Source organism: Leptodactylus fuscus, chromosome 7 (genome assembly GCF_031893055.1).
Source record: "Leptodactylus fuscus isolate aLepFus1 chromosome 7, aLepFus1.hap2, whole genome shotgun sequence".
Lineage (NCBI taxonomy): Eukaryota > Metazoa > Chordata > Amphibia > Anura > Leptodactylidae > Leptodactylus > Leptodactylus fuscus.
Genome location: NC_134271.1, coordinates 49,320,558 through 49,345,732, shown reverse-complemented (window position 1 = coordinate 49,345,732; position 25,175 = coordinate 49,320,558). Strand labels below are relative to the sequence as shown.

The following is a 25,175-nucleotide window of genomic DNA, read 5'->3' as shown; positions in this document are numbered from 1 at the left end:
CGCTTCAAAAAAACATTTCTTAATTCCTGAAGTGGATTTTTTGCTTGCAAAAAAACTCAGTTCTAGCAGAACCCCCCCCCCCCCATTGAAGTCAATGGGAGGCTTTTTTTCAGTTCTGAAATTCCACACCAAATTCCTCACCATTTTCCTCCGTGTGAATGGATCCATACTATGACCTGAAGGAGCTGACATCTCAGTAATGAAAACCGCCTCACAGGCAGACTTTTGGAGTTACCCATAGCAACCAATCAGAACTCAGCTTTCACTTTACCTCAGCAGCTTCAGTGATGAAAGCTCCTGTATAGTCAGCAATAATGACAATCTTACTATCAGGCAGATTTCCACTGACCAATATGGCTGCTCAGTTAGGGCTTGTTCACATCTGCGCCCGGTCTCTGTTCATACAGGTTTCCATTTCCTGCACAAAACAGAGCAGGAGACGGAAAGCTGCAGGACTCTTTCAAACCCATTCATTTGAATGGGTTTGAAAGATGTCCGGCCGTAAGCGCCCGTGAGCACTTTATGCTCTCCGCGGCGAAACTTTTTTTTTTTTAAATGGACACAGAGTCGGACATGCAGTACTCTGTGTCCGGTTTAAAAAAACGGTTTTACGGTGGAGAACATAAAACGCTCACCGCCGCTCATGGCCGGACCCAGTCCGACAGCTTTCCGTCTTCTGCATGCAGAAGACGGAAAGCTCAGAACGGAGTCCGGGCGCTAGTGTGAACCCAGTGTAAGGCTGCTTGCACACTACAGGACTTTTTTTACGGGTCTCTGCGCCGTGGATTCTGCAGCTTCATAGACTTCTATGGAGCTGCAAAATTCACAGCTTTGTACACAAAGAAGTCTATGGAACTGCAAAATGCATGGCCTGGAGGCCCAAGAAGAATACTATAGTGTGCAAGCAGCCATTAAGGATATCAGACATATTTTGTCAGTGCGTGCATGTGAAAGTGTGTGTGTGTGCACACGTGTGTGGTCTGTGTGTGTATCTGTGCATGCATGTGATTCATGGGCATGTATGCGTGTGTGCATTCATGTGTGTGGTCCATGTATATTCATTTATGTATGTGTGCGTGTGATCCATGTGTTTGTGCGTGTGCAATGCAGATGTCTATGTGTGCATCGGTTGTGTGTGCTCTGTTCATCCATGTGTATAGTGTGCATCCATCCGAGTGTGCTTGCTTGCGTGCGTGCATATGTGTGCATGTGGTATTTGTGGGGTGGTGTTTGTGTTGTGTGTGTCTAGAGTACTCTGGTGTTTGTGTGGTGTGTTGTGGCATTTGTGTTGTCTTGTGCTAGTGGGTTGGTGTATGTGTGATGTCTATATGGTGTTTATGAAATGTTAGTGTGTTGTGTATGGTGGTGTGGCCCCTTTAGCAGCGACTTTGTGGCACCGTCGCTATAATCCATCCCTGTCAGTCACAACTGTTGTTTTCCCGTCAGCGCTTTCACCTTCACATTTCCCCATTATATGTATAGGGCCTAACTTCGGGGGCCACAATCTCATGGCGGGGGGACGCTAGCGAGATATAACATGTGCAGTATTCTGCTCCTGTGGGTGGGGAGGGGAAGTGCCAAATTTCACCCAAATCAGGCGAGGCAGTTTTGCTTTTTGCTGCAGCTCGCTATGTGGGGCCTTAGCATTAAGGTGACATTTCATTACAAATCATAATGGCCAAATGCTGTGCATGCACTAAACATGTAGAAAAAAAGGAGTATTTTTTAACAATGAAGCTTGTAAAATGTTGCATACTGCCATGGGCAAATACAGACTGTTACTTAGAATCAGTACCAGGTAGTTATTTCAAGGTATTCACATTAGGGGAATTTCTGACCTTTCTTTTTCTGTGTATTGCAGCAATCTAAGATAAAGGAAACTTACCTAAAACAGCAGGATTGTCTGAATTGGGGAGCATGTCATTCAGAATCAGAAGAAGCACAGAGAACCCCAACACCACTGTAATTTTGAATCCAAGTCTCTCTCCAGTTCCCATTTGTATAAACATACTAACAATATCCAGAAGTACCAAGAAGCATGATGGGATGATAAGGTTTATAATGTAGACCACAGGTGCTCGCTTTATGGTGATCTGAAAAGTAAATTGAATAGAAAAAACATGGTTGCCCACTTTACTAATAGTGACTCAGAGTAAACTTGTAGAGAACTTGTCAGGGTGACTTGGGACACTAAACCAACCAGAGGTCCTTATGGAATAGGGTTTAGTGTGCCATATAGCTGTTAGGACTGTGTGGCAGCTGTGGCCAAGATATTAGGGTCACAGCCTGTTCCACTGCGCAGTCCAGCATTCATAAGGTTAACTTCCCATACTAGAGTGTCGGCCAATGTAGGGCAGCTGGGCTATTTTCTTGGGACCGCCCTTTTTCTGAGAGACTTACATATTTAGGACGTTATCACCACTCCATTCCACCTTTTAATATCTTCTACTATTGGTGGTAGTCAAACGGTGCCACTATTTTTTGGCCTTTTAAAATTACTAATAAAGGTCAAGTTTTGGTGCATTTCATTTTTGGTTTGTTAGTATTGCCATAACCCTTGTTCTGCAGCCTGCAGGGCTCTGTGGTCTCTTCACTTCCTGGATTTCTTGGCACATTGGTGGGCGGGGTTTCACTTTCTCTGCTATCTGCTATGTTTGCAGTCAGTAATGAGGGATTGCATTACCACAGTATAAAGCTGATGTGGAAACTGATGTAGCAGAGCTGGATTTGAGTCAGCTTGCATTACATACAGAGGTAACAGACTCCTTATCTCAGCCCTTATCAGCCAAATTCAATTAAACTGGCTGATAAGTGGAAAAGCTGAAGATAGACAGCACAGTAATCCTGGAGCTCTCACCTCCCCCCTCGCCTATCTGACGAGCTCCGTTGCTTGTCAGCCCCTCCCTCCTCCCCTGAGTGCAGGCAGCTACATCACTTGGAAACTGAGCAGATAAGCCCAGTGGCCATAGAAACTCAGTGTCAACAATGAAGTGAATAAATTAAGATAGTGGCCAAACAAAGCAGTTTTGATAAAGCACTGTATTTAGGAAAAGTCTTAAATCCACATAAATTAGCAGTATAGATAGGATGCTTTTCATGGGACAACCCCTTTAAGTGTAAGATAATTCATTTTTAAGCATCACCTGGTAGATCACTTGGCTGTACGCCACCCCTTCACTCCATATTGTCGAGTTTGATACACTGATGTCCAATAGGGACCAGTCTCCTTTGCTGACAAAAATTTCTTGTGAGTTTATGTTCACATCAGAAGAATTAAATTTTGGCAACATGATGATGTCTTGAACTGTAAGTGAATATGAGAGTATTAAAGAAACAATTTATTAAGAATATGCATGAAAGGAAAAATTCTAACACTTTTTTTCTGCATTTCTTTTATCCTGGTCCTATTTTGTCTCATAATACAACTAAACCTGAAAAATACAGTATATACAGTAAAGACATCTTCTCTGACTGTCCCGGTACTCAATCATGCCCCTTTCCTCTCCTCTGTTCTGTGTCTGGCTGTTAGACAACTGACTGAATAAAGAGCCTCCAGTTTTGGCCACCTGCTCACTAGGGGTAGCCACTACGCCTGCAGAAATGGAGACAGCAACGTATGTAGTCCCCGGAGATGGAGTCAGACAAAGATGTATGGAGCTAACCAAGGAATACTTTCTGTAAAAATTACTCATAGTTTTCTAGATATTTGCTTACTGTCATTCTTATTTACTTTCAGTGGATAAAAACCAGTTCATGGTCATGTGATAGACCTACAGGTGCACATCTATTTTTTAACGTGTGTCCATCACATGACTAAGGACTGTCCAACACGTATCCATAGAATAATTTTTATCCATTAGAAACAGAATGTGGTGTTCAAGGAAGAGTGGATCATGAATATGAAGGTTCACACAGTATTCAACAGTAGCCCATATCCATCAACACCAGCAAGCTCAGCAGCATTGGATGACCTGCCTCAACAAATATTAATTCAAGATGCAGTATCTGGGGCATGTGGAGTACAAGTAAGACCTGCCCATCAGTGGCCCATACCCGTCAACACCAGTAAGCTATGCTCATTCCTGCAACTGGTGAACCATTACTGGTGCTTTTTCAAGAACTTTGCAAAATCGACAGCTCTGCTGTACAATCTGCTGTTTGATATAGTCCCTGGATGGAGGAAGTAGAACACACTTTTCAGGAGCTGAAGGAGCTGCTCACCAGCATGCTGATACTGGCCTATAAAGACTTTATGGAGTTGTTTGTACAGACAAATTATTAGTGCTGCTAGTGCTTTGCTAATTTTCTTGAAATAGTTTTTTGTAAAAAAAAAAAAAAAAAACAACACTAAAAAACCCCCATGCACACAGTGTCTCAATGTTGCCAGTCATTAATTTAATTAAGCAGTGTGCTGTAAAATAACTGGAAAAAAAACAGGGTGGGTGACAGGCAAAAGGAGGGGGTGGAGGAAACACACGTGCAATTACTAACAATAAAAAATTGGGAGGCAACAACAACAACACTATTTCTGGTCTTGACAGCCCTGCCAGTAGCCACAGTATTGTCATAATTTCTGAGAATAGATATATTTGTGAAAGCAGTGAGACACAAATGTTGAGTCAAGGTTCTGTGTATTCCTCTTCCTCTGGTGTAAAATGTAATTTAATATGCGGTCTTCCTGTACTATCAACAATGTTTTCTTTATCTTCACTTAGGAAAGTATTTCAGTTACTCAAGTATTCTTGTGAAATGTGTTACTTATTGAAGGTAGTATTGTCAAATATGCAAGCACTTTCACAAATTGTAATTATATTTCGGCTAATATGTTATTGAACTCTGCAATGTATGTCCTCATTCATTGGCTACTTGGCTGTTCTTCACACTTCTCTTGTATTCAGGCATCAGATTGTCTCTCCAGCAGTAGTCTGCATGCATTGATGGGTTCCATTTACCCTAATTAGAGATGAGCGAACAGTGTTCTATCGAACTCATGTTCGATCGGATATTAGGCTGTTCGGCATGTTCGAATCGAATCGAACACCGCGTGGTAAAGTGCGCCATTACTCGATTCCCCTCCCACCTTCCCTGGCGCCTTTTTTGCTCCAATAACAGCGCAGGGTAGGTGGGACAGGAACTACGATACCGGTGACGTTGAAAAAAGTAGGCAAAACCCATTGGCTGCCGAAAACATGTGACCTCTAATTTAAAAGAACAGCGACGCCCAGCTTCGCGTCATTCTGAGCTTGCAATTCACCGGGGACGGAGGTTTCCGTCCAGTTAGCTAGGGCTTAGATTCTGGGTAGGCAGGGACAGGCTAGGATAGGAAGGAGAAGACAACCAACAGCTCTTATAAGAGCTAAATTCCAGGGAGAAGCTTGTCAGTGTAACGTGGCACTGACGGGCTCAATCGCCACAACCCAGCTTTCCCAGGATCCTGAATGGAATACACTGACAGTGTATTCCCGTATACCCCATATATACACCCCAAATCCCCGTTCCAACGGTGTGCCCCCCCACCTTCACCCCAGAAATACCCTGCAAGTCCCCTAGCAATAGAATTGGGGCTATATACACCCACTATTTTTGCTACTGGTATACAGTGCCATTGTCTGACTGGGAATTCAAAGAATATATTGGGGTTACGTGCACCCACAAGTTTTGCTACTGGTATATAGTGCCATTGTCTGACTGGGAATTCAAAGAATATATTGGGGTTACAAATACCCTCATTTCTTGCTACTGCCATATAGTGCCAGTTTCTGACTGGTAATTCAAAGAATATATTGGGGTTACGTGCACCCACAATTTTTGCTACTGGTATATAGTGCCATTGTCTGACTGGGAATTCAAAGAATATATTGGGGTTATAAATACCCTCATTTCTTGCTACTGGTATATAGTGCCATTGTCTGACTGGGAATTCAAAGTATATATTGGGGTTACAAATACCCTCATTTCTTGCTACTGCCATATAGTGCCAGTTTCTGACTGGTAATTCAAAGAATATATTGGGGTTATAAATACCCTCATTTCTTGCTACTGCCATATAGTGCCAGTTTCTGACTGGGAATTCAAAGAATATATTGGGGTTATAAATACCCTCATTTCTTGCTACTGGTATATAGTGCCATTGTCTGACTGGGAATTCAAAGAATATATTGGGGTTATAAATACCCTCATTTCTTGCTACTGGTATATAGTGCCATTGTCTGACTGGGAATTCAAAGAATATATTGGGGTTATAAATACCCTCATTTCTTGCTACTGGTATATAGTGCCATTGTCTGACTGGGAATTCAAAGAATATATTGGGGTTACAAATACCCTCATTTCTTGCTACTGCCATATAGTGCCAGTTTCTGACTGGTAATTCAAAGAATATATTGGGGTTACGTGCACCCACAATTTTTGCTACTGGTATATAGTGCCATTGTCTGACTGGGAATTCAAAGAATATATTGGGGTTACAAATACCCTCATTTCTTGCTACTGCCATATAGTGCCAGTTTCTGACTGGTAATTCAAAGAATATATTGGGGTTATAAATACCCTCATTTCTTGCTACTGCCATATAGTGCCAGTTTCTGACTGGGAATTCAAAGAATATATTGGGGTTATAAATACCCTCATTTCTTGCTACTGGTATATAGTGCCATTGTCTGACTGGGAATTCAAAGAATATATTGGGGTTATAAATACCCTCATTTCTTGCTACTGGTATATAGTGCCATTGTCTGACTGGGAATTCAAAGAATATATTGGGGTTACAAATACCCTCATTTCTTGCTACTGCCATATAGTGCCAGTTTCTGACTGGTAATTCAAAGAATATATTGGGGTTATAAATACCCTCATTTCTTGCTACTGCCATATAGTGCCATTGTCTGACTGGGAATTCAAAGAATATATTGGGGTTACAAATACCCTCATTTCTTGCTACTGGTATATAGTGCCATTGTCTGACTGGGAATTCAAAGAATATATTGGGGTTACAAATACCCTCATTTCTTGCTACTGCCATATAGTGCCATTGTCTGACTGGGAATTCAAAGAATATATTGGGGTTACAAATACCCTCATTTCTTGCTACTGCCATATAGTGCCAGTTTCTGACTGGTAATTCAAAGAATATATTGGGGTTACGTGCACCCACAATTTTTGCTACTGGTATATAGTGCCATTGTCTGACTGGGAATTCAAAGAATATATTGGGGTTACAAATACCCTCATTTCTTGCTACTGCCATATAGTGCCAGTTTCTGACTGGTAATTCAAAGAATATATTGGGGTTACGTGCACCCACAATTTTTGCTACTGGTATATAGTGCCATTGTCTGACTGGGAATTCAAAGAATATATTGGGGTTACAAATACCCTCATTTCTTGCTACTGCCATATAGTGCCAGTTTCTGACTGGTAATTCAAAGAATATATTGGGGTTACGTGCACCCACAATTTTTGCTACTGGTATATAGTGCCAATTTCTAACTGGGAATTCAAAATGCGCAAGGCTCCCGGAAAGGGACGTGGACGAGGCCGTGGGCGAGGTCGGGGGAATGGTTCTGGGGAGCAAGGTAGCAGTGAAGCCACAGGGCGTCCCGTGCCTACTCCTGTGGGGCAGCAAGCATTGCGCCACTCCACAGTGCCAGGGTTGCCTGCCACATTAACTAAACTGCAGGGTACAAACCTTAGTAGGCCCGAGAACCAGGAACAGGTCTTGCAATGGCTGTCAGAGAACGCTTACAGCACATTGTCCAGCAGCCAGTCAGACTCTGCCTCCTCTTCTCCTATTACCCAACAGTCTTGTCCTCCTTCCTCCCAAAATTCCCAAGCTTCACAGAACAATAACCCCAACTGTCCCTGCTCCCCAGAGCTGTTCTCCGCTCCTTTCATTGTCCCTCAACCTGCCCCTCCACGTCACGATTCCACGAACCTAACAGAGGAGCATCTGTGTCCAGATGCTCAAACACTAGAGTCTCCTCCATCTCCGTTCGATTTGGTGGTGGATGACCAGCAACCCACCCTCATCGACGATGATGTGACGCAGTTGCCGTCAGGGCATCCAGTTGACCGGCGCATTGTGCGGGAGGAGGAGATGAGACAGGAGTTGGAAGAGGAAGTGGTGGATGATGAGGACACTGACCCGACCTGGACAGGGGGGATGTCAAGCGGGGAAAGTAGTGTGGATGTTGAGGCAGGTGCAGCACCAAAAAGGGTAGCTAGAGGCAGAGGCAGAGGTCAGCAGCTTAGGCGAAGCCAGGCCACACCCGGAATCTCCCAAGATGTTCCAGTTCGTACCCAGCCCCGAAAAACTCCCACCTCGAGGGCACGTTTCTCGAAGGTGTGGAGTTTTTTCAAGGAATGCGCCGAGGACAGATATAGTGTTGTCTGCACAATTTGCCTCTCGAAATTGATTAGGGGCTCTGAGAAGAGCAACCTGTCCACCACTTCAATGCGCCGTCATTTGGAATCCAAGCACTGGAATCAGTGGCAGGCAGCAACGGCAGGACAAAGGCCGCCTGCCGTTCACGCCACTGCCACTGCCTCTGCCTCTGCCACTGCCACTGCTGACTGTGCTGGCGATGCACTCCAGAGGACGAGCCAGGACACCACTTCATCTGCCTCCGCCACTTTGTTGACTTCTTCCTCATCCTCCCCTGTTCCTGTCTTATCTCCTTCTCCTGCACCATCAAAGTCACCATCAGGCGCTTCTTTACAACAACCCACCATCTCTCAGACATTGGAGCGGCGGCAGAAATACACTGCTAACCACCCACACGCGCAAGCCTTGAACGCCAACATCGCTAAACTGCTGGCCCAGGAGATGTTGGCGTTCCGGCTTGTTGAAACTCCCGCCTTCCTGGACCTGATGGCAACTGCGGCACCTCGCTATGCCGTCCCTAGCCGTCACTACTTCTCCCGGTGTGCCGTCCCCGCCTTGCACCAGCACGTGTCACTCAACATCAGGCGGGCCCTTAGTTCCGCGCTTTGCACAAAGGTCCACTTGACCACCGACGCGTGGACAAGTGCATGCGGACAAGGACGCTACATTTCACTGACGGCACACTGGGTGAATGTAGTTGAGGCTGGGACTGCTTCCCAAACTGGCCCGGTGTACCTCGTCTCCCCGCCTAACATTCCTGGCAGGGACACGAGAAGAACACCCCCCTCCTCCTCCTCCTCCACCGCCTCCTCCTCCGCCACCGCCTCCTCCTCCGCCACCGCCTCCTCCTCCGCTGTTAGATTGACCCCAGCTACGAGTTGGAAACGTTGCAGCACTGGCGTTGGTAGACGTCAGCAGGCTGTGCTGAATCTGATCAGCTTGGGGGACAGACAGCACACTGCCTCCGAGGTGAGGGATGCCCTCCTCGATGAGACGGCAATATGGTTTGAGCCGCTGCACCTGGGCCCAGGCATGGTCGTTTGTGATAACGGCCGGAACCTGGTAGCAGCTCTGGAGCTTGCCGGATTCCAACATGTTCCATGCCTGGCCCACGTCTTCAACCTAGTGGTGCAACGTTTCCTAAAGAGCTACCCCAATGTTCCAGAGCTACTGGTGAAAGTGCGGCGCATGTGCGCCCACTTTCGCAAGTCGACAGTAGCCACTGCTAGCTTAAAATCTCTCCAGCAACGCCTGCATGTGCCACAACACCGGCTTTTGTGCGACGTCCCCACACGCTGGAACTCAACGTTTCAGATGTTGAATAGAGTGGTTGAGCAGCAGAGACCTTTGATGGAATACCAGCTACAAAACCCTAGGGTGCCACAAAGTCAGCTGCCTCAGTTTCACATCCATGAGTGGCCATGGATGAGAGACCTTTGTGACATCCTACGGGTCTTTGAGGAGTCCACAAGGAGGGTGAGCTCTGAGGATGCGATGGTGAGCCTTACAATCCCGCTCTTGTGTGTTCTGAGAGAATCCCTGATTGACATCAGGGATAACTCAGATCACACAGAGGAGTCAGGGATAGCATCCGATCCGTCACAGCTGGAGAGTAGGTCCACACATCTGTCCGCTTCATCGCGTTTAATGGAGGAGGAGGAGGAAGAAGAGTTGTCCGATGATGTGATGGTGATACAGGAGGCTTCCGGGCAACTTCGAATCGTCCCATTGTTGCAGCGCGGATGGGTAGACATGGAGGATGAGGAGGAAATGGAGATTGAACTTTCCGGTGGGGCCAGAGGAGTCATGCCAACTAACACTGTGGCAGACATGGCTGAGTTCATGTTGGGGTGCTTTACAACCGACAAGCGTATTGTCAAAATCATGGAGGACAACCAGTACTGGATCTTTGCTATCCTTGACCCCCGGTATAAAAACAACATCTCGTCTTTTATTCCGGTAGAGGGGAGGGCCAATCGCATCAATGCTTGCCACAGGCAATTGGTGCAGAATATGATGGAGATGTTTCCAGCATGTGACGTTGGCGGCAGGGAGGGCAGTTCCTCCAGTAGGCAACCAAGTTCTCACCGGTCCACACAAACGAGGGGCACACTGTCTAAGGTCTGGGACACCTTGATGGCACCCCCTCGCCAAAGTGCCGCCACGGAGGGTCCTAGTGTCACCAGGCGTGAGAAGTATAGGCGCATGTTGCGGGAATACCTTTCCGACCACAGCCCTGTCCTCTCCAACCCCTCTGCGCCCTACACGTATTGGGTGTCGAAGTTGGACCTGTGGCTTGAACTTGCCCTATATGCCTTGGAGGTGCTGTCCTGTCCTGCCGCCAGCGTCCTATCTGAGAGGGTGTTCAGTGCAGCCGGTGGCATCATCACTGACAAGCGCACCCGTCTGTCAGCTGAGAGTGCCGACCGGCTCACTTTGATAAAAATGAACCACCACTGGATAGAGCCTTCATTTTTGTGCCCACCTGTGTAAAGCACCCCAACATGAAACTCCATGTCTGTACTCAACCTCTCCAATTCCTCCACATCCTCATACTCATCCACCATAAGCGTTGCACAATTCTGCTAATACTAGGCTCCCTCCACCCTGATTTCCCCCAACTCTGCTGGTTAGAGGCTCCCTCCACTCTGATTTCCACCAACTCTGCTGGTTAGAGGCTCCCTCCACCCTGCTTTCCCACAACTCTGCTGGTTAGAGGCTCCCTCCACCCTGCTTTCCCACAACTCTGCTGGTTAGAGGCTCCCTCCACCCTGCTTTCCCACAACTCTGCTGGTTAGAGGCTCCCTCCACCCTGATTTCCACCAACTCTGCTGGTTAGAGGCTCCCTCCACCCTGCTTTCCCACAACTCTGCTGGTTAGAGGCTCCCTCCACCCTGATTTCCACCAACTCTGCTGTTTAGAGGCTCCCTCCACCATGAATTGGTCCAAACTGGGCTGTTTAGAGGCTCCCTCCACCATGAATTGGTCCAAACTGGGGTTTTTAGAGGCTCCCTCCACCATGAATTGGTCCAAACTGGGGTTTTTAGAGGCTCCCTCCACCATGAATTGGTCCAAACTGGGGTTCTAAGAGGCTCCCTCCACCATGAATTTGCCCAAACTGGGCTGTTTAGAGGCTCCCTCCATCATGAATTGGTCCAAACTGGGCTGGTTAGAGGCTCCCTCCACCATGAATTTGCCCAAACTGGGCTGGTTAGAGGCTCCCTCCATCATGAATTTGCCCAAACTGGGCTGTTTAGAGGCTCCCTCCACCATGAATTTGCCCAAACTGGGCTGTTTAGAGGCTCCCTCCACCATGAATTGGTCCAAACTGGGCTGGTTAGAGGCTCCCTCCACCATGAATTTGCCCAAACTGGGCTGGTTAGAGGCTCCCTCCACCATGAATTTGCCCAAACTGGGCTGTTTAGAGGCTCCCTCCACCATGAATTTGCCCAAACTGGGCTGTTTAGAGGCTCCCTCCACCATGAATTGGTCCAAACTGGGGTTTTTAGAGGCTCCCTCCACCATGAATTGGTCCAAACTGGGGTTTTTTAGAGGCTCCCTCCACCATGAATTTGCCCAAACTGGGCTGTTTAGAGGCTCCCTCCATCATGAATTGGTCCAAACTGGGTTTTTTAGAGGCTCCCTCCACCATGAATTGGTCCAAACTGGGTTTTTTAGAGGCTCCCTCCACCATGAATTGGTCCAAACTGGGCTGGTTAGAGGCTCCCTCCACCATGAATTGGTCCAAACTGGGCTGGTTAGAGGCTCCCTCCACCATGAATTGGTCCAAACTGGGCTGGTTAGAGGCTCCCTCCACCATGAATTTGCCCAAACTGGGCTGGTTAGAGGCTCCCTCCACCATGAATTGGTCCAAACTGGGCTGTTTAGAGGCTCCCTCCACCATGAATTTGCCCAAACTGGGCTGTTTAGAGGCTCCCTCCACAATGAATTGGTCCAAACTGGGGTTTTTAGAGGCGCCCTCCACCATGAATTGGTCCAAACTGGGGTTTTTAGAGGCTCCCTCCACCATGAATTTGCCCAAACTGGGCTGTTTAGAGGCTCCCTCCATCATGAATTGGTCCAAACTGGGCTGGTTAGAGGCTCCCTCCACCATGAATTGGTCCAAACTGGGTTTTCTAGAGGCTCCCTCCACCATGAATTGGTCCAAACTGGGCTGGTTAGAGGCTCCCTCCTCCATGAATTGGTCCAAACTGGGCTGGTTAGAGGCTCCCTCCACCATGAATTGGTCCAAACTGGGCTGGTTAGAGGCTCCCTCCACCATGAATTTGCCCAAACTGGGCTGGTTAGAGGCTCCCTCCACCATGAATTTGCCCAAACTGGGCTGTTTAGAGGCTCCCTCCACCATGAATTGGTCCAAACTGGGGTTTTAGAGGCTCCCTCCACCATGAATTGGTCCAAAATGGGTTTTTTAGAGACTCCCTCCACCATGAATTTGCCCAAACTGGGCTGGTTAGAGGCTCCCTCCACCATTAATTGGTCCAAACTGGGCTGGTTAGAGGCTCCCTCCACCATGAATTTGCCCAAACTGGGCTGTTTAGAGGCTCCCTCCATCATGAATTGGTCCAAACTGGGCTGGTTAGAGGCTCCCTCCACCATGAATTGGTCCAAACTGGGTTTTTTAGAGGCTCCCTCCACCATGAATTGGTCCAAACTGGGCTGGTTAGAGGCTCCCTCCACCATGAATTGGTCCAAACTGGGTTTTTTAGAGGCTCCCTCCACCATGAATTGGTCCAAACTGGGCTGGTTAGAGGCTCCCTCCACCATGAATTGGTCCAAACTGGGCTGGTTAGAGGCTCCCTCCACCATGAATTGGTCCAAACTGGGGTTTTTAGAGGCTCCCTCCACCATGAATTGGTCCAAACTGGGTTTTTAGAGGCTCCCTCCACCATGAATTTGCCCAAACTGGGCTGTTTAGAGGCTCCCTCCATCATGAATTGGTCCAAACTGGGGTTTTTAGAGGCTCCCTCCACCATGAATTGGTCCAAACTGGGCTGTTTAGAGTCTCCCTCCACCATGAATTGGTCCAAACTGGGGTTTTTAGAGGCTCCCTCCACCATGAATTGGTCCAAACTGGGGTTTTTAGAGGCTCCCTCCACCATGAATTTGCCCAAACTCTGCTGGTTAGAGGCTCAATCCACCCTGATTTTCAAAACAAATGTTGGTGCCAACCTCAACTTACTACAAGGGCCAAATTCACTGCTGGTGACAAGCTCTCCTCACTGCAAGTGCCAAATACACATGTTTCAAGGTGTTTTCCTACTGTCAGAGAGGTGGTATTGAGTGTGTAAAGTGTGTAGTTGTTAGGCTGTGATGTTGGGGTAATAGAGGGTCTTTGGTGTGTTAGATGCCCCCAGACATACTTCCCCTGCTGTCCCAGTGTCATTCCAGAGGTGTTGGCATCATTTCCTGGGGTGTCATAGTGGACTTGGTGACCCTCCAGACACGGATTTGGGTTTCCCCCTTAACGAGTATCTGTTCCCCATAGACTATAATGGGGTTCGAAACCCGTTCGAACACACGAACATTGAGCGGCTGTTCGAATCGAATTTCGAACCTCGAACATTTTAGTGTTCGCTCATCTCTAACCCTAATATCTTTTTTCCATAGTCGCAATTTCCTGGTGAAAATGCTCATCATGTTCATCGCTCATTGCTCCACAGTTTGGTGCAAAGAAGTTAGATGACAGTAAAAGAAATGAATCTTTAAAGACATGTTAAATCCCAGGTTTTTATATGCCTTACGTACATTTTCCACCAACTCTTTATAGTTATCTGCCTTGGTGTTTCCCAGGAAATTTGTTACTACTAACCAGAATGCTTCCCATGCAGCCTTTTCCATGCCACGCAGCAAACTGTGAAACTGATCTTGAAGAATCTGAGGCCAAATAAAGACTCCTTCCTTTATCTTTGCTTCACTCAACCTTGGAAACTTACATAGGAGATACTTGAATGCCTCTTCATTTTTATTCATCGCCTTTACAAAGTTCTTCATAAGACCCAGATTGCTAAGCAATCAAAGTAGCAGAATCTTTGTTGGTTCAATGAGCGCTGGATGCGTAACATTTTTAGCCCCTGGCTGCAGTGATTATCAGAGGGGCCAGTCTCTTAGTATAGTGGTCTGATCTCGCACGACTGTCCCATTCACATAGGAAACAGCAGTACTTAAAGTCACCACAGAGGCACCACAGATGTTGATCATAGTTTATACATCTCAAAAGCTGTTTCATGGTTTTATATGTTTCCTTCATGTAATCTTCATAACTAGAGATGAGCGAACACTAAAATGTTCGAGGTTCGAAATTCGATTCGAACAGCCACTCACTGTTCGAGTGTTCGAATGGGTTTCGAACCCCATTATAGTCTATGGGGAACATAAACTCGTTAAGGGGGAAACCCAAATTCGTGTCTGGAGGGTCACCAAGTCCACTATGACACCCCAGGAAATGATACCAACACCCTGGAATGACACTGGGACAGCAGGGGAAGCATGTCTGGGGGCATAAAAGTCACTTTATTTCATGGAAATCCCTGTCAGTTTGCGATTTTCGCAAGCTAACTTTTCCCCATAGAAATGCATTGGCCAGTGCTGATTGGCCAGAGTACGGAACTCGACCAATCAGCGCTGGCTCTGCTGGAGGAGGCGGAGTCTAAGATCGCTCCACACCAGTCTCCATTCAGGTCCGACCTTAGACTCCGCCTCCTCCGGCAGAGCCAGCGCTGATTGGCCGAAGGCTGGCCAATGCATTCCTATGTGAATGCAGAGACTTAGCAGTGCTGAGTCAGTTTTGCTCAACTACACATCTGATGCACACTCGGCACTGCTACATCAGATGTAGCAATCTGATGTAGCAGAGCTGAGGGTGCACTAGAACCCCTGTGCAAACTCAGTTCACGCTAATAGAATGCATTGGCCAGCGCTGATTGGCCAATGCATTCTATTAGCCCGATGAAGTAGAGCTGAATGTGTGTGCTAAGCACACACATTCAGCTCTACTTCATCGGGCTAATAGAATGCATTGGCCAGCGCTGATTGGCCAGAGTACGGAACTCGACCAATCAGCGCTGGCTCTGCTGGAGGAGGCGGAGTCTAAGGTCGGACCTGAATGGAGACTGGTGTGGAGCGATCTTAGACTCCGCCTCCTCCAGCAGAGCCAGCGCTGATTGGCCGAATTCCGTACTCTGGCCAATCAGCACTGGCTAATGCATTGTATTGGCGTGATGAAGCAGTGCTGAATGTGTGTGCTTAGCACACACATTCAGCTCTACTTCATCGGGCTAATAGAATGCATTGGCCAATCAGCGCTGGCCAATGCATTCTATTAGCTTGATGAAGCAGAGTGTGCACAAGGGTTCAAGCGCACCCTCGGCTCTGATGTAGCAGAGCCGAGGCTGCACAAGGGTTCAAGCGCACCCTCGGCTCTGATGTAGCAGAGCCGAGGGTGCACTTGAACCCTTGTGCACCCTCGGCTCTGCTACATCAGAGCCGAGGGTGCGCTTGAACCCTTGTGCAGCCTCGGCTCTGCTACATCAGAGCCGAGGGTGCGCTTGAACCCTTGTGCAGCCTCGGCTCTGCTACATCAGAGCCGAGGGTGCGCTTGAACCCTTGTGCAGCCTCGGCTCTGCTACATCAGAGCCGAGGGTGCGCTTGAACCCTTGTGCAGCCTCGGCTCTGCTACATCAGAGCCGAGGGTGCGCTTGAACCCTTGTGCACACTCTGCTTCATCAAGCTAATAGAATGCATTGGCCAGCGCTGATTGGCCAATGCATTCTATTAGCCCGATGAAGTAGAGCTGAATGTGTGTGCTAAGCACACACATTCAGCACTGCTTCATCACGCCAATACAATGCATTAGCCAGTGCTGATTGGCCAGAGTACGGAATTCGGCCAATCAGCGCTGGCTCTGCTGGAGGAGGCGGAGTCTAAGATCGCTCCACACCAGTCTCCATTCAGGTCCGACCTTAGACTCCGCCTCCTCCGGCAGAGCTAGCGCTGATTGGCCGAAGGCTGGCCAATGCATTCCTATGTGAATGCAGAGACTTAGCAGTGCTGAGTCAGTTTTGCTCAACTACACATCTGATGCACACTCGGCACTGCTACATCAGATGTAGCAATCTGATGTAGCAGAGCCGAGGGTGCACTAGAACCCCTGTACAAACTCAGTTCACGCTAATAGAATGCATTGGCCAGCGCTGATTGGCCAATGCATTCTATTAGCCCGATGAAGTACAGCTGAATGTGTGTGCTAAGCACACACATTCAGCACTGCTTCATCACGCCAATACAATGCATTAGCCAGTGCTGATTGGCCAGAGTACGGAATTCGGCCAATCAGCGCTGGCTCTGCTGGAGGAGGCGGAGTCTAAGGTCGGACCTGAATGGAGACTGGTGTGGAGCGATCTTAGACTCCGCCTCCTCCAGAAGAGCCAGCGCTGATTGGCCGAATTCCGTACTCTGGCCAATCAGCACTGGCTAATGCATTGTATTGGCGTGATGAAGCAGTGCTGAATGTGTGTGCTTAGCACACACATTCAGCTCTACTTCATCGGGCTAATAGAATGCATTGGCCAATCAGCGCTGGCCAATGCATTCTATTAGCTTGATGAAGCAGAGTGTGCACAAGGGTTCAAGCGCACCCTCGGCTCTGATGTAGCAGAGCCGAGGGTGCACAAGGGTTCAAGTGCACCCTCGGCTCTGCTACATCAGAGCCGAGGGTGCGCTTGAACCCTTGTGCACCCTCGGCTCTGCTACATCAGAGCCGAGGGTGCGCTTGAACCCTTGTGCACACTCTGCTTCATCAAGCTAATAGAATGCATTGGCCAGCACTGATTGGCCAGAGTACGGAATTCGGCCAATCAGCGCTGGCCAATGCATCCCTATGGGAAAAAGTTTATCTCACAAAAATCACAATTACACACCCGATAGAGCCCCAAAAAGTTATTTTTAATAACATTCCCCCCTAAATAAAGGTTATCCCTAGCTATCCCTGCCTGTACAGCTATCCCTGTCTCATAGTCACAAAGTTCACATTCTCATATGACCCGGATTTGAAATCCACTATTCGTCTAAAATGGAGGTCACCTGATTTCGGCAGCCAATGACTTTTTCCAATTTTTTTCAATGCCCCCGGTGTCGTAGTTCCTGTCCCACCTCCCCTGCGCTGTTATTGGTGCAAAAAAGGCGCCAGGGAAGGTGGGAGGGGAATCGAATTTTGGCGCACTTTACCACCTGGTGTTCGATTCGATTCGAACATGGCGAACACCCTGATATCCGATCGAACATGTGTTCGATAGAACACTGTTCGCTCATCTCTATTCATAACCAATCGGAACTGATGGTAGTGCATTGCCATTGGGCAGTAAGACAGCTTTAAGACTGAGGCTCGGTTCACATCTGCATTTGGTATTCCATTCGGGGAGTCTGTTTGGGGACCCTCTGTATGGAATACCGAACACATTAAAAAGCGGTTAGCTGAGAAACCACACGGACCCCATAGACCATAATGGGGTCGTGCGTCTGCCACAAATTTTCAAAATCTTCTTGAAATTCTCAAAATTTTCACACCTTAGTGCCACATGTGCATTCATACAGGGATAACTGCAGTTTAATCCAGGTTCTTTTCTGGCTCCCAAGTGCGGTTCACATGATCATAGAATCCTCTCCATTTCACAATATATTCTAGTTTTTTCAGTTGGCAGTTCAGGCACACTTAATCACAATTTTTTATTCAACTGTAATTGTCAGCCATTGGTGTTGCAATTGCTCCCATAAAGGGACAATTTTTGGTGACTTTTTCATAAGGTCTAAAAGTCTAAATTGTTTATCACTTCATTTTTCAAGCGGCTGTCATGCTGACAGTGTTCCACAAATTTTTCTTCAAATTCTGTAGTTGCCACTTTCCACTACCACACCTTTGGCATAATAACAAGAAAATTAAACAAACAACCCCACCATTGCTTTTACCAGTGGCAACACACAAAATTGTCTCCCAAATAACAGGACTGCAGGACTTATACCGTATATATTCGAGTATATTTTATGTATATTTTTGTGCTGAAAAAAGCCCCCCTCAGCTTATACTCGAGTCAGCAAAAAAAATAAAAAATAAATATTATTTTTATTTTGTTATTTTTTTAAGGAGGGGGGTCTATGACCAACCACAATATTAATGTATAGAATCTCCCATAAAATAGTGCAAAAGAAAAAAAAAAAAGATTTAAAAATTTTTCTAAATCATTCCTTTCCCTAGAATACATACAAAAGTAGAAAATGACTGTGAAACACAAACACATTAGGTATCCCTGTGTCTGAAAGTGCCCGGTCTACTGAATATAGGTTATCTGCAGTGCTCCTGTTCCGTCAGGAAGGGGTTAATAGGAGCACTGCAGATACCCTATATTCAGCCAGACTGAATTCCAAGTGAGGGGAAGAAAAAACCCCAGTCCTCAAGCTCAGGGAAGGAGCAGACAGACAAGCAAAACACCCCCTCCCCTTTCCCAGTACCCAGCATCTACTGCACCCAAAAACTCCGACCATTTTAATTTTTGAAATTTTCCAGTAGCTGCTGCATTTCCCCCCCTAGGCTTATACTCGAGTCAATAAGTTTTCCCAGTTTTTTGTGGTAAAATTAGGGGGGGGGGTCGGCTTATACTCGAGTATATACGGTAAGTCATTAAAGTTGGCTAATTTTAAATAAAACCATTGCTTTTTGCAATATAACTACCATCTATGTATAACAAAAACAACAATAGCGTGGCAATGCAGACAGACAGACAACTCTGTCTGCTTTAGATAGAATTGAGAGATCTAATACTGAGTGTTAGTTCTATAAGAGATAAAGTCTATAGGAATATGCTCTTCATGCTGGGAATTTATTCTCCATATTGAGAATTTATAACTATAAAGGTCAGATTCTATCACACTTTGATTCCAATTTCTATCACATCTTTATGAAATACTTCCATAAAGCATAGATGCATGTAAACAATTTCATAAACCTTGACACTTTTTTCTTTGTATGGCTAATAAAAGTTAAGTTTTTTCTTGGATATATAATGATTGGGAAATTTAGTTGTTTTTTGGGGGTTTTTTTTGCCAATAGGCAAATAGTAGTTTGGATTGAGATAACCCACCATTTCATAAGGGTCTTTTTTTGTATTGAAAACTTTCCTAAGTACAGCCCACCAGCAGTAAATTTCTGGAAAACCCCCCTAAAAATAAATAACATACCTGCATGAATGTAAGGGCCAAAGGTCAAATTACAGGACTGTATGTCGAATGGAAACTTAAAAATGTCTAGATTACAGGTACTGACAATTCGTAGTGGCTTTGAATCTTTGATATAGCCATCACTGGAGATAGTAAAGTAGGGAATCACTGGAGAGTTACCATCAGCTTCAGTCCTGTATAAGACAAGGCACATAATATCATCATTACCATTAGAATGATTTAATTATCATTATAGAATATTATCATTATCAAAATATTAGTTGACTAATAGAAGATAAAATACTGTGATCAGAATCAAGGCATGACTTCTAGTAATTTCTTTACAAATAGTGATTAACGCTCATTCTGTTTCTACTGTATATAGACCACAGAGTTCTCAAAACAAAACTTAATATGGGCTCTAATCCTGAGGTCCAAACTCTGTGCTAAATTCACAATTGCCATGTTTTTGCCTCCTTCAAGCCTTGGATGCAGAGGTGTACCTACCAGGGGGCAGGGGGGAGACTGCCCTGGGCCCATTGATTCTGTGGGGACCACCCCACGGCCATCATTAATGCAGACACCGATCTAGTTAAAACCCAACCTTGTCTTGTAAACCGCAAGCCACTTCACCGAGATCAAACAAAACACGTTTACTCTCAACACAGGCTGGTGCGATGCATTGCACCTCCTGCAACGGGACACACACATCCTATGTGTGGACCCTGCGCATAGAGCGTAGGGCCAAGAAGAGGATACGGCAGCAGCGTCATTCACCAAAGGATTGCAGGCAGGTGAGGGGTCAGTTATATAAGGGCCATTAGGGGGCTTTACAAGAGGAGGGTCATTTAGGTAAGGGGTCATTAGGAGAGCAGTATTTATGTCAGGGGGATTCAGGGGTATAATATAAGGGTATGCTTGGGCTTTATTAAGGCTAAGGCTCCACATGGCGGGCTTCAGCAAAAAAACACTGCAAGAAAAAATGCAGCATAAATTAATAGCGTTTTTTACTGCAGTGCTTTTCACAGAAAGTCCGCAGAGGTTTCGTCTGTGGACTTTCTTCTTCCATTATACCTATAGGGAATAGAGATGAGCGAACACTAAAATGTTCGAGGTTCGAAATTCGATTCGAACAGCCGCTCACTGTTCGAGTGTTCGAATGGGTTTCGAACCCCATTATAGTCTATGGGGAACATAAACTCGTTAAGGGGGAAACCCAAATTCGTGTCTGGAGGGTCACCAAGTCCACTATGACACCCCAGGAAATGATACCAACACCCTGGAATGACACTGGGACAGCAGGGGAAGCATGTCTGGGGGCATAAAAGTCACTTTATTTCATGGAAATCCCTGTCAGTTTGCGATTTTCGCAAGCTAACTTTTCCCCATAGAAATGCATTGGCCAGTGCTGATTGGCCAGAGTACGGAACTCGACCAATCAGCGCTGGCTCTGCTGGAGGAGGCGGAGTCTAAGATAGCTCCACACCAGTCTCCATTCAGGTCCGACCTTAGACTCCGCCTCCTCCGGCAGAGCCAGCGCTGATTGGCCGAAGGCTGGCCAATGCATTCCTATGCGAATGCAGACTTAGCAGTGCTGAGTCAGTTTTGCTCAACTACACATCTGATGCACACTCGGCACTGCTACATCAGATGTAGCAATCTGATGTAGCAGAGCCGAGGGTGCACTAGAACCCCTGTGCAAACTCAGTTCACGCTAATAGAATGCATTGGCCAGCGCTGATTGGCCAATGCATTCTATTAGCCCGATGAAGTAGAGCTGAATGTGTGTGCTAAGCACACACATTCAGCACTGCTTCATCAAGCCAATACAATGCATTAGCCAGTGCTGATTGGCCAGAGTACGGAATTCGGCCAATCAGCGCTGGCCAATGCATTCTATTAGCCCGATGAAGTAGAGCTGAATGTGTGTGCTTAGCACACACATTCAGCTCTACTTCATCAGGCTAATAGAATACATTGGCCAATCAGCGCTGGCCAATGCATTCTATTAGCTTGATGAAGCAGAGTGTGCACAAGGGTTCAAGCGCACCCTCGGCTCTGATGTAGCAGAGCTGAGGGTGCACAAGGGTTCAAGTGCACCCTCGGCTCTCCTACATCAGAGCCGAGGGTGCGCTTGAACCCTTGTGCAGCCTCGGCTCTGCTACATCAGAGCCGAGGGTGCGCTTGAACCCTTGTGCACACTCTGCTTCATCAAGCTAATAGAATGCATTGGCCAGCACTGATTGGCCAGAGTACGGAATTCGGCCAATCAGCGCTGGCCAATGCATCCCTATGGGAAAAAGTTTATCTCACAAAAATCACAATTACACACCCGATAGAGCCCCAAAAAGTTATTTTTAATAACATTCCCCCCTAAATAAAGGTTATCCCTAGCTATCCCTGCCTGTACAGCTATCCCTGTCTCATAGTCACAAAGTTCACATTCTCATATGACCCGGATTTGAAATCCACTATTCGTCTAAAATGGAGGTCACCTGATTTCGGCAGCCAATGACTTTTTCCAATTTTTTTCAATGCCCCCAGTGTCGTAGTTCCTGTCCCACCTCCCCTGCGCTGTTATTGGTGCAAAAAAGGCGCCAGGGAAGGTGGGAGGGGAATCGAATTTTGGCGCACTTTACCACGTGGTGTTCGATTCGATTCGAACATGGCGAACACCCTGATATCCGATCGAACATGTGTTCGATAGAACACTGTTCGCTCATCTCTAATAGGGAAACCATCAGAGTTTCCCTAGGTATAATTGACATGCTGCGCATATTTTTTGTCAAAAGCAGACCCTAGCACCCTAGTATACAAAACTCACCTCTTGCTACTCTAGCGTAGACATCCATCCACATCTAGTTTTCTCCTGAAGAGTGCCATGACTTGATGACATGATAGTGTTGCCTGCACCACAAGAAAGGAGCTGAAAGGTGGTTAAAGGAACTGAATCATGTCCATTGCACCTAGTTGCTCCAGTGCCCAATTATATTCCTCATCTTAAGCACACAGATATAGTTGAATTCTAAGAAGGGAAATAAACTTGGAGGCAGCTCCCTTACAGTTTGGCATCCTATGTGACTGCACAAGTTGCACATAGCCAAGGCCATCATGCTTCTACTGATTAAGAGTGTGAATGGTGTCTTTCCATAGTAGTTATCAGTATATAACACTGAGAAACCTTTAATATTCTGTAGGCAGTTTTAAAACATGTAAACTTGCTTACATTTCATAGATGTAGAGGTCTGGAAGCCAAAGGTCTTGACCAGAAATTATCATGGTATCAATTCCACAAAACTTATCTGGATCCCATTTTATAAATTCATTTTGCCATTCCTGAATTAAAAAGGTTTGTTAATAAATAATAAGCAAATGTCTTAGTACACAAAAAGTTGTATTATCATGTAAACAAAAAGCCTGGCTTTAAAAAACAGATATAACAGTTTGTATGAGCGAGAGGCGTTTCAACAATTAAATATTCTACTTGTTATCGTAGAATCCTATGCATATGTTTAAAAGTCAATTGGAAACTATTCTGACCAATGCAATGGAGAAGAACATCATTACTGAAAACATCAAGGAGGGACTTACGGTGGATTTCCCAGTGACACCTACTTTTTATTTATTACCTAAGGACCATAAGAGTGGCTCCAATCCACCTGGATGTCCTATCATCTCGGGGATTGGGGGCCTCTGTGAGAATCTTGGAAAATTTGTTGACTTTTATCTTCAACAGTGTGTAGAGGTATTACCCTCATACACAAGAGACTCTTCAGATATATTGCTTATATGTCGCTTGAATGGATTACAACTTGAGGAGGACATGTGCCTGGTTACCTGCAACGTGGAGTCCCTGTACACATCGATTGACCACCATCAGGACCTCCGGGCATCCGATTATTTTTTGCATTCTTTAGATTTAGATTCTGATTTGACATCTTTTATTATTGAGTTGCTTGATTTTGTTTTGAAATACAATTTTTTTTATTTTTAAGGACCGCCTCTTCCTGCAACTCCAGGGAACATCAATGGGGACCACTTGTGCCCCATCATATTCCAACTTGTTCCTGGGGCTGTGGGAGAGGGGGGTGGTCCAATACAGTGAAGGATACGAGGAGGTCCTGATGTGGTCATGCTACAGCGATTATATTCTCTTCATCTGGCTCCACGTCGCGGCTGGACTCTTTCTTGTCCTCCTTGAATTGCAATGATCATAATAGTGGCTTAACTTCCACTGTAAGTTTTGATCAAATTGAGTTCTTGGATCTGTTAATAAAACGAGAACCTAATGGTACTGTCATCACTGATGTTTTTAGGAAGGCTACCTCCACAAACGCCCTGTTGCATGCCTCCTCCTCTCATTACCATAAAGTCAAGAAGCCGATCCCGGTAGGGCAATTTTTGCGAATTAAACGGATTTGTTCCAATGATGTGCTATTCGAATGACAAGCTTCTGACCTCACTACAAGACTTTGTAATCGTGGTTATCATCAGGAAACAATATTTCAGGGCTATAAAAGAGCACGGTCAACCCCTAGGGATTCATTGTTGGTGAGTAAACAACAAAAAAATAGAAATAATAATACCGATCAAAATGTTCGGTATATAACAAGATTTACTTGTCAATGGCGGTGGGTGCGGGATGTGCTGTACAAACATTGGAACATCTTATTGACAGATCAACAATTATCTCGTCCACAGATTACCTGGAGAAGAACCTCAAGTCATTATGTACCTAATATACCAAGATTTATCTTTAGTAGTCGAGACCCCATGTGCGGCTCTTTCAATTGTGTCAACTGTGCAGCGTGCAAATACATTGTTCGCAGCAGAACATTTGTGAATTCAAAAGATGACAAACAATTTAATATTGTACAGCACATTTCGTGTACCACTGAGGCGGTCATTTATTATGCCACATGTCCTTGTGGGCTTATATATGTGGGCATGACTAGCCGTGCCTTAAAGGTACTGGTTTTGGAACACGTGAATAAAATAGTGGCATCATCTAGATCGCGCGAATTTGAAAAGCTACAACCGTTACCACGCCATTTTAAAGATTTTCATCAAAGTGACCTATGGGGTTCTAGGGTATGTGGAATTGACAAAGTTCAACTTGGGAGTAGGGGAGGCAACTTGCGGAAAGCACTTTTGTGTAAAGAAACCCGCTGGATTGTTGATTTGGATACAGTTGCACCCACAGGATTAAATGAGATGGTTAGCTTTAGGTCCTTTTTGTAATTTATGTTTTTATTTTTTTCTTTTATGTTGCGCGAATTTTAGTGTTGTCCATTGTCTAATTGTTGTTATTTTTTAGGTTCTTACATCCTGATGCTCTCCTTTGATGTTGCCTGGCTACGTGTTCGTTCACAGCTGGATTTCTTTTGGTAGAAGACATGGAAGAAAATATTCTTTATTTTTATTTTTTTTAAGTTCACAGTTAAGTTTTTAAGTTTTTCATATCCTATTTTTGTCTGTTTTCATGGAACCTTCCATACAATCAAATGTATAGGGGAATTCCCCCCTCATGCACAAGATGGCAGTGAAAAATTTTTCATGGTTGTTT

General features: G+C 45.9%; 1 protein-coding gene across 1 annotated transcript in view; it reads right to left on the bottom strand.

The window, feature by feature from the left end:
* The window catches only part of LOC142214450 (5-hydroxytryptamine receptor 3A-like), a 42,075-nt gene that overhangs the window by 5,094 nt on the left and 11,806 nt on the right, over positions 1–25,175 (bottom strand). Inside the window, exons 4-7 of the mRNA XM_075283397.1 lie at positions 22,836–22,945; positions 19,631–19,803; positions 3,144–3,304; positions 1,886–2,093 (exon numbers count right to left, since the gene is read on the bottom strand). Of these exons, the coding sequence (XP_075139498.1) occupies positions 1,886–2,093; positions 3,144–3,304; positions 19,631–19,803; positions 22,836–22,945 (652 nt within the window). The remainder of the gene's footprint in view (positions 1–1,885; positions 2,094–3,143; positions 3,305–19,630; positions 19,804–22,835; positions 22,946–25,175) is intronic.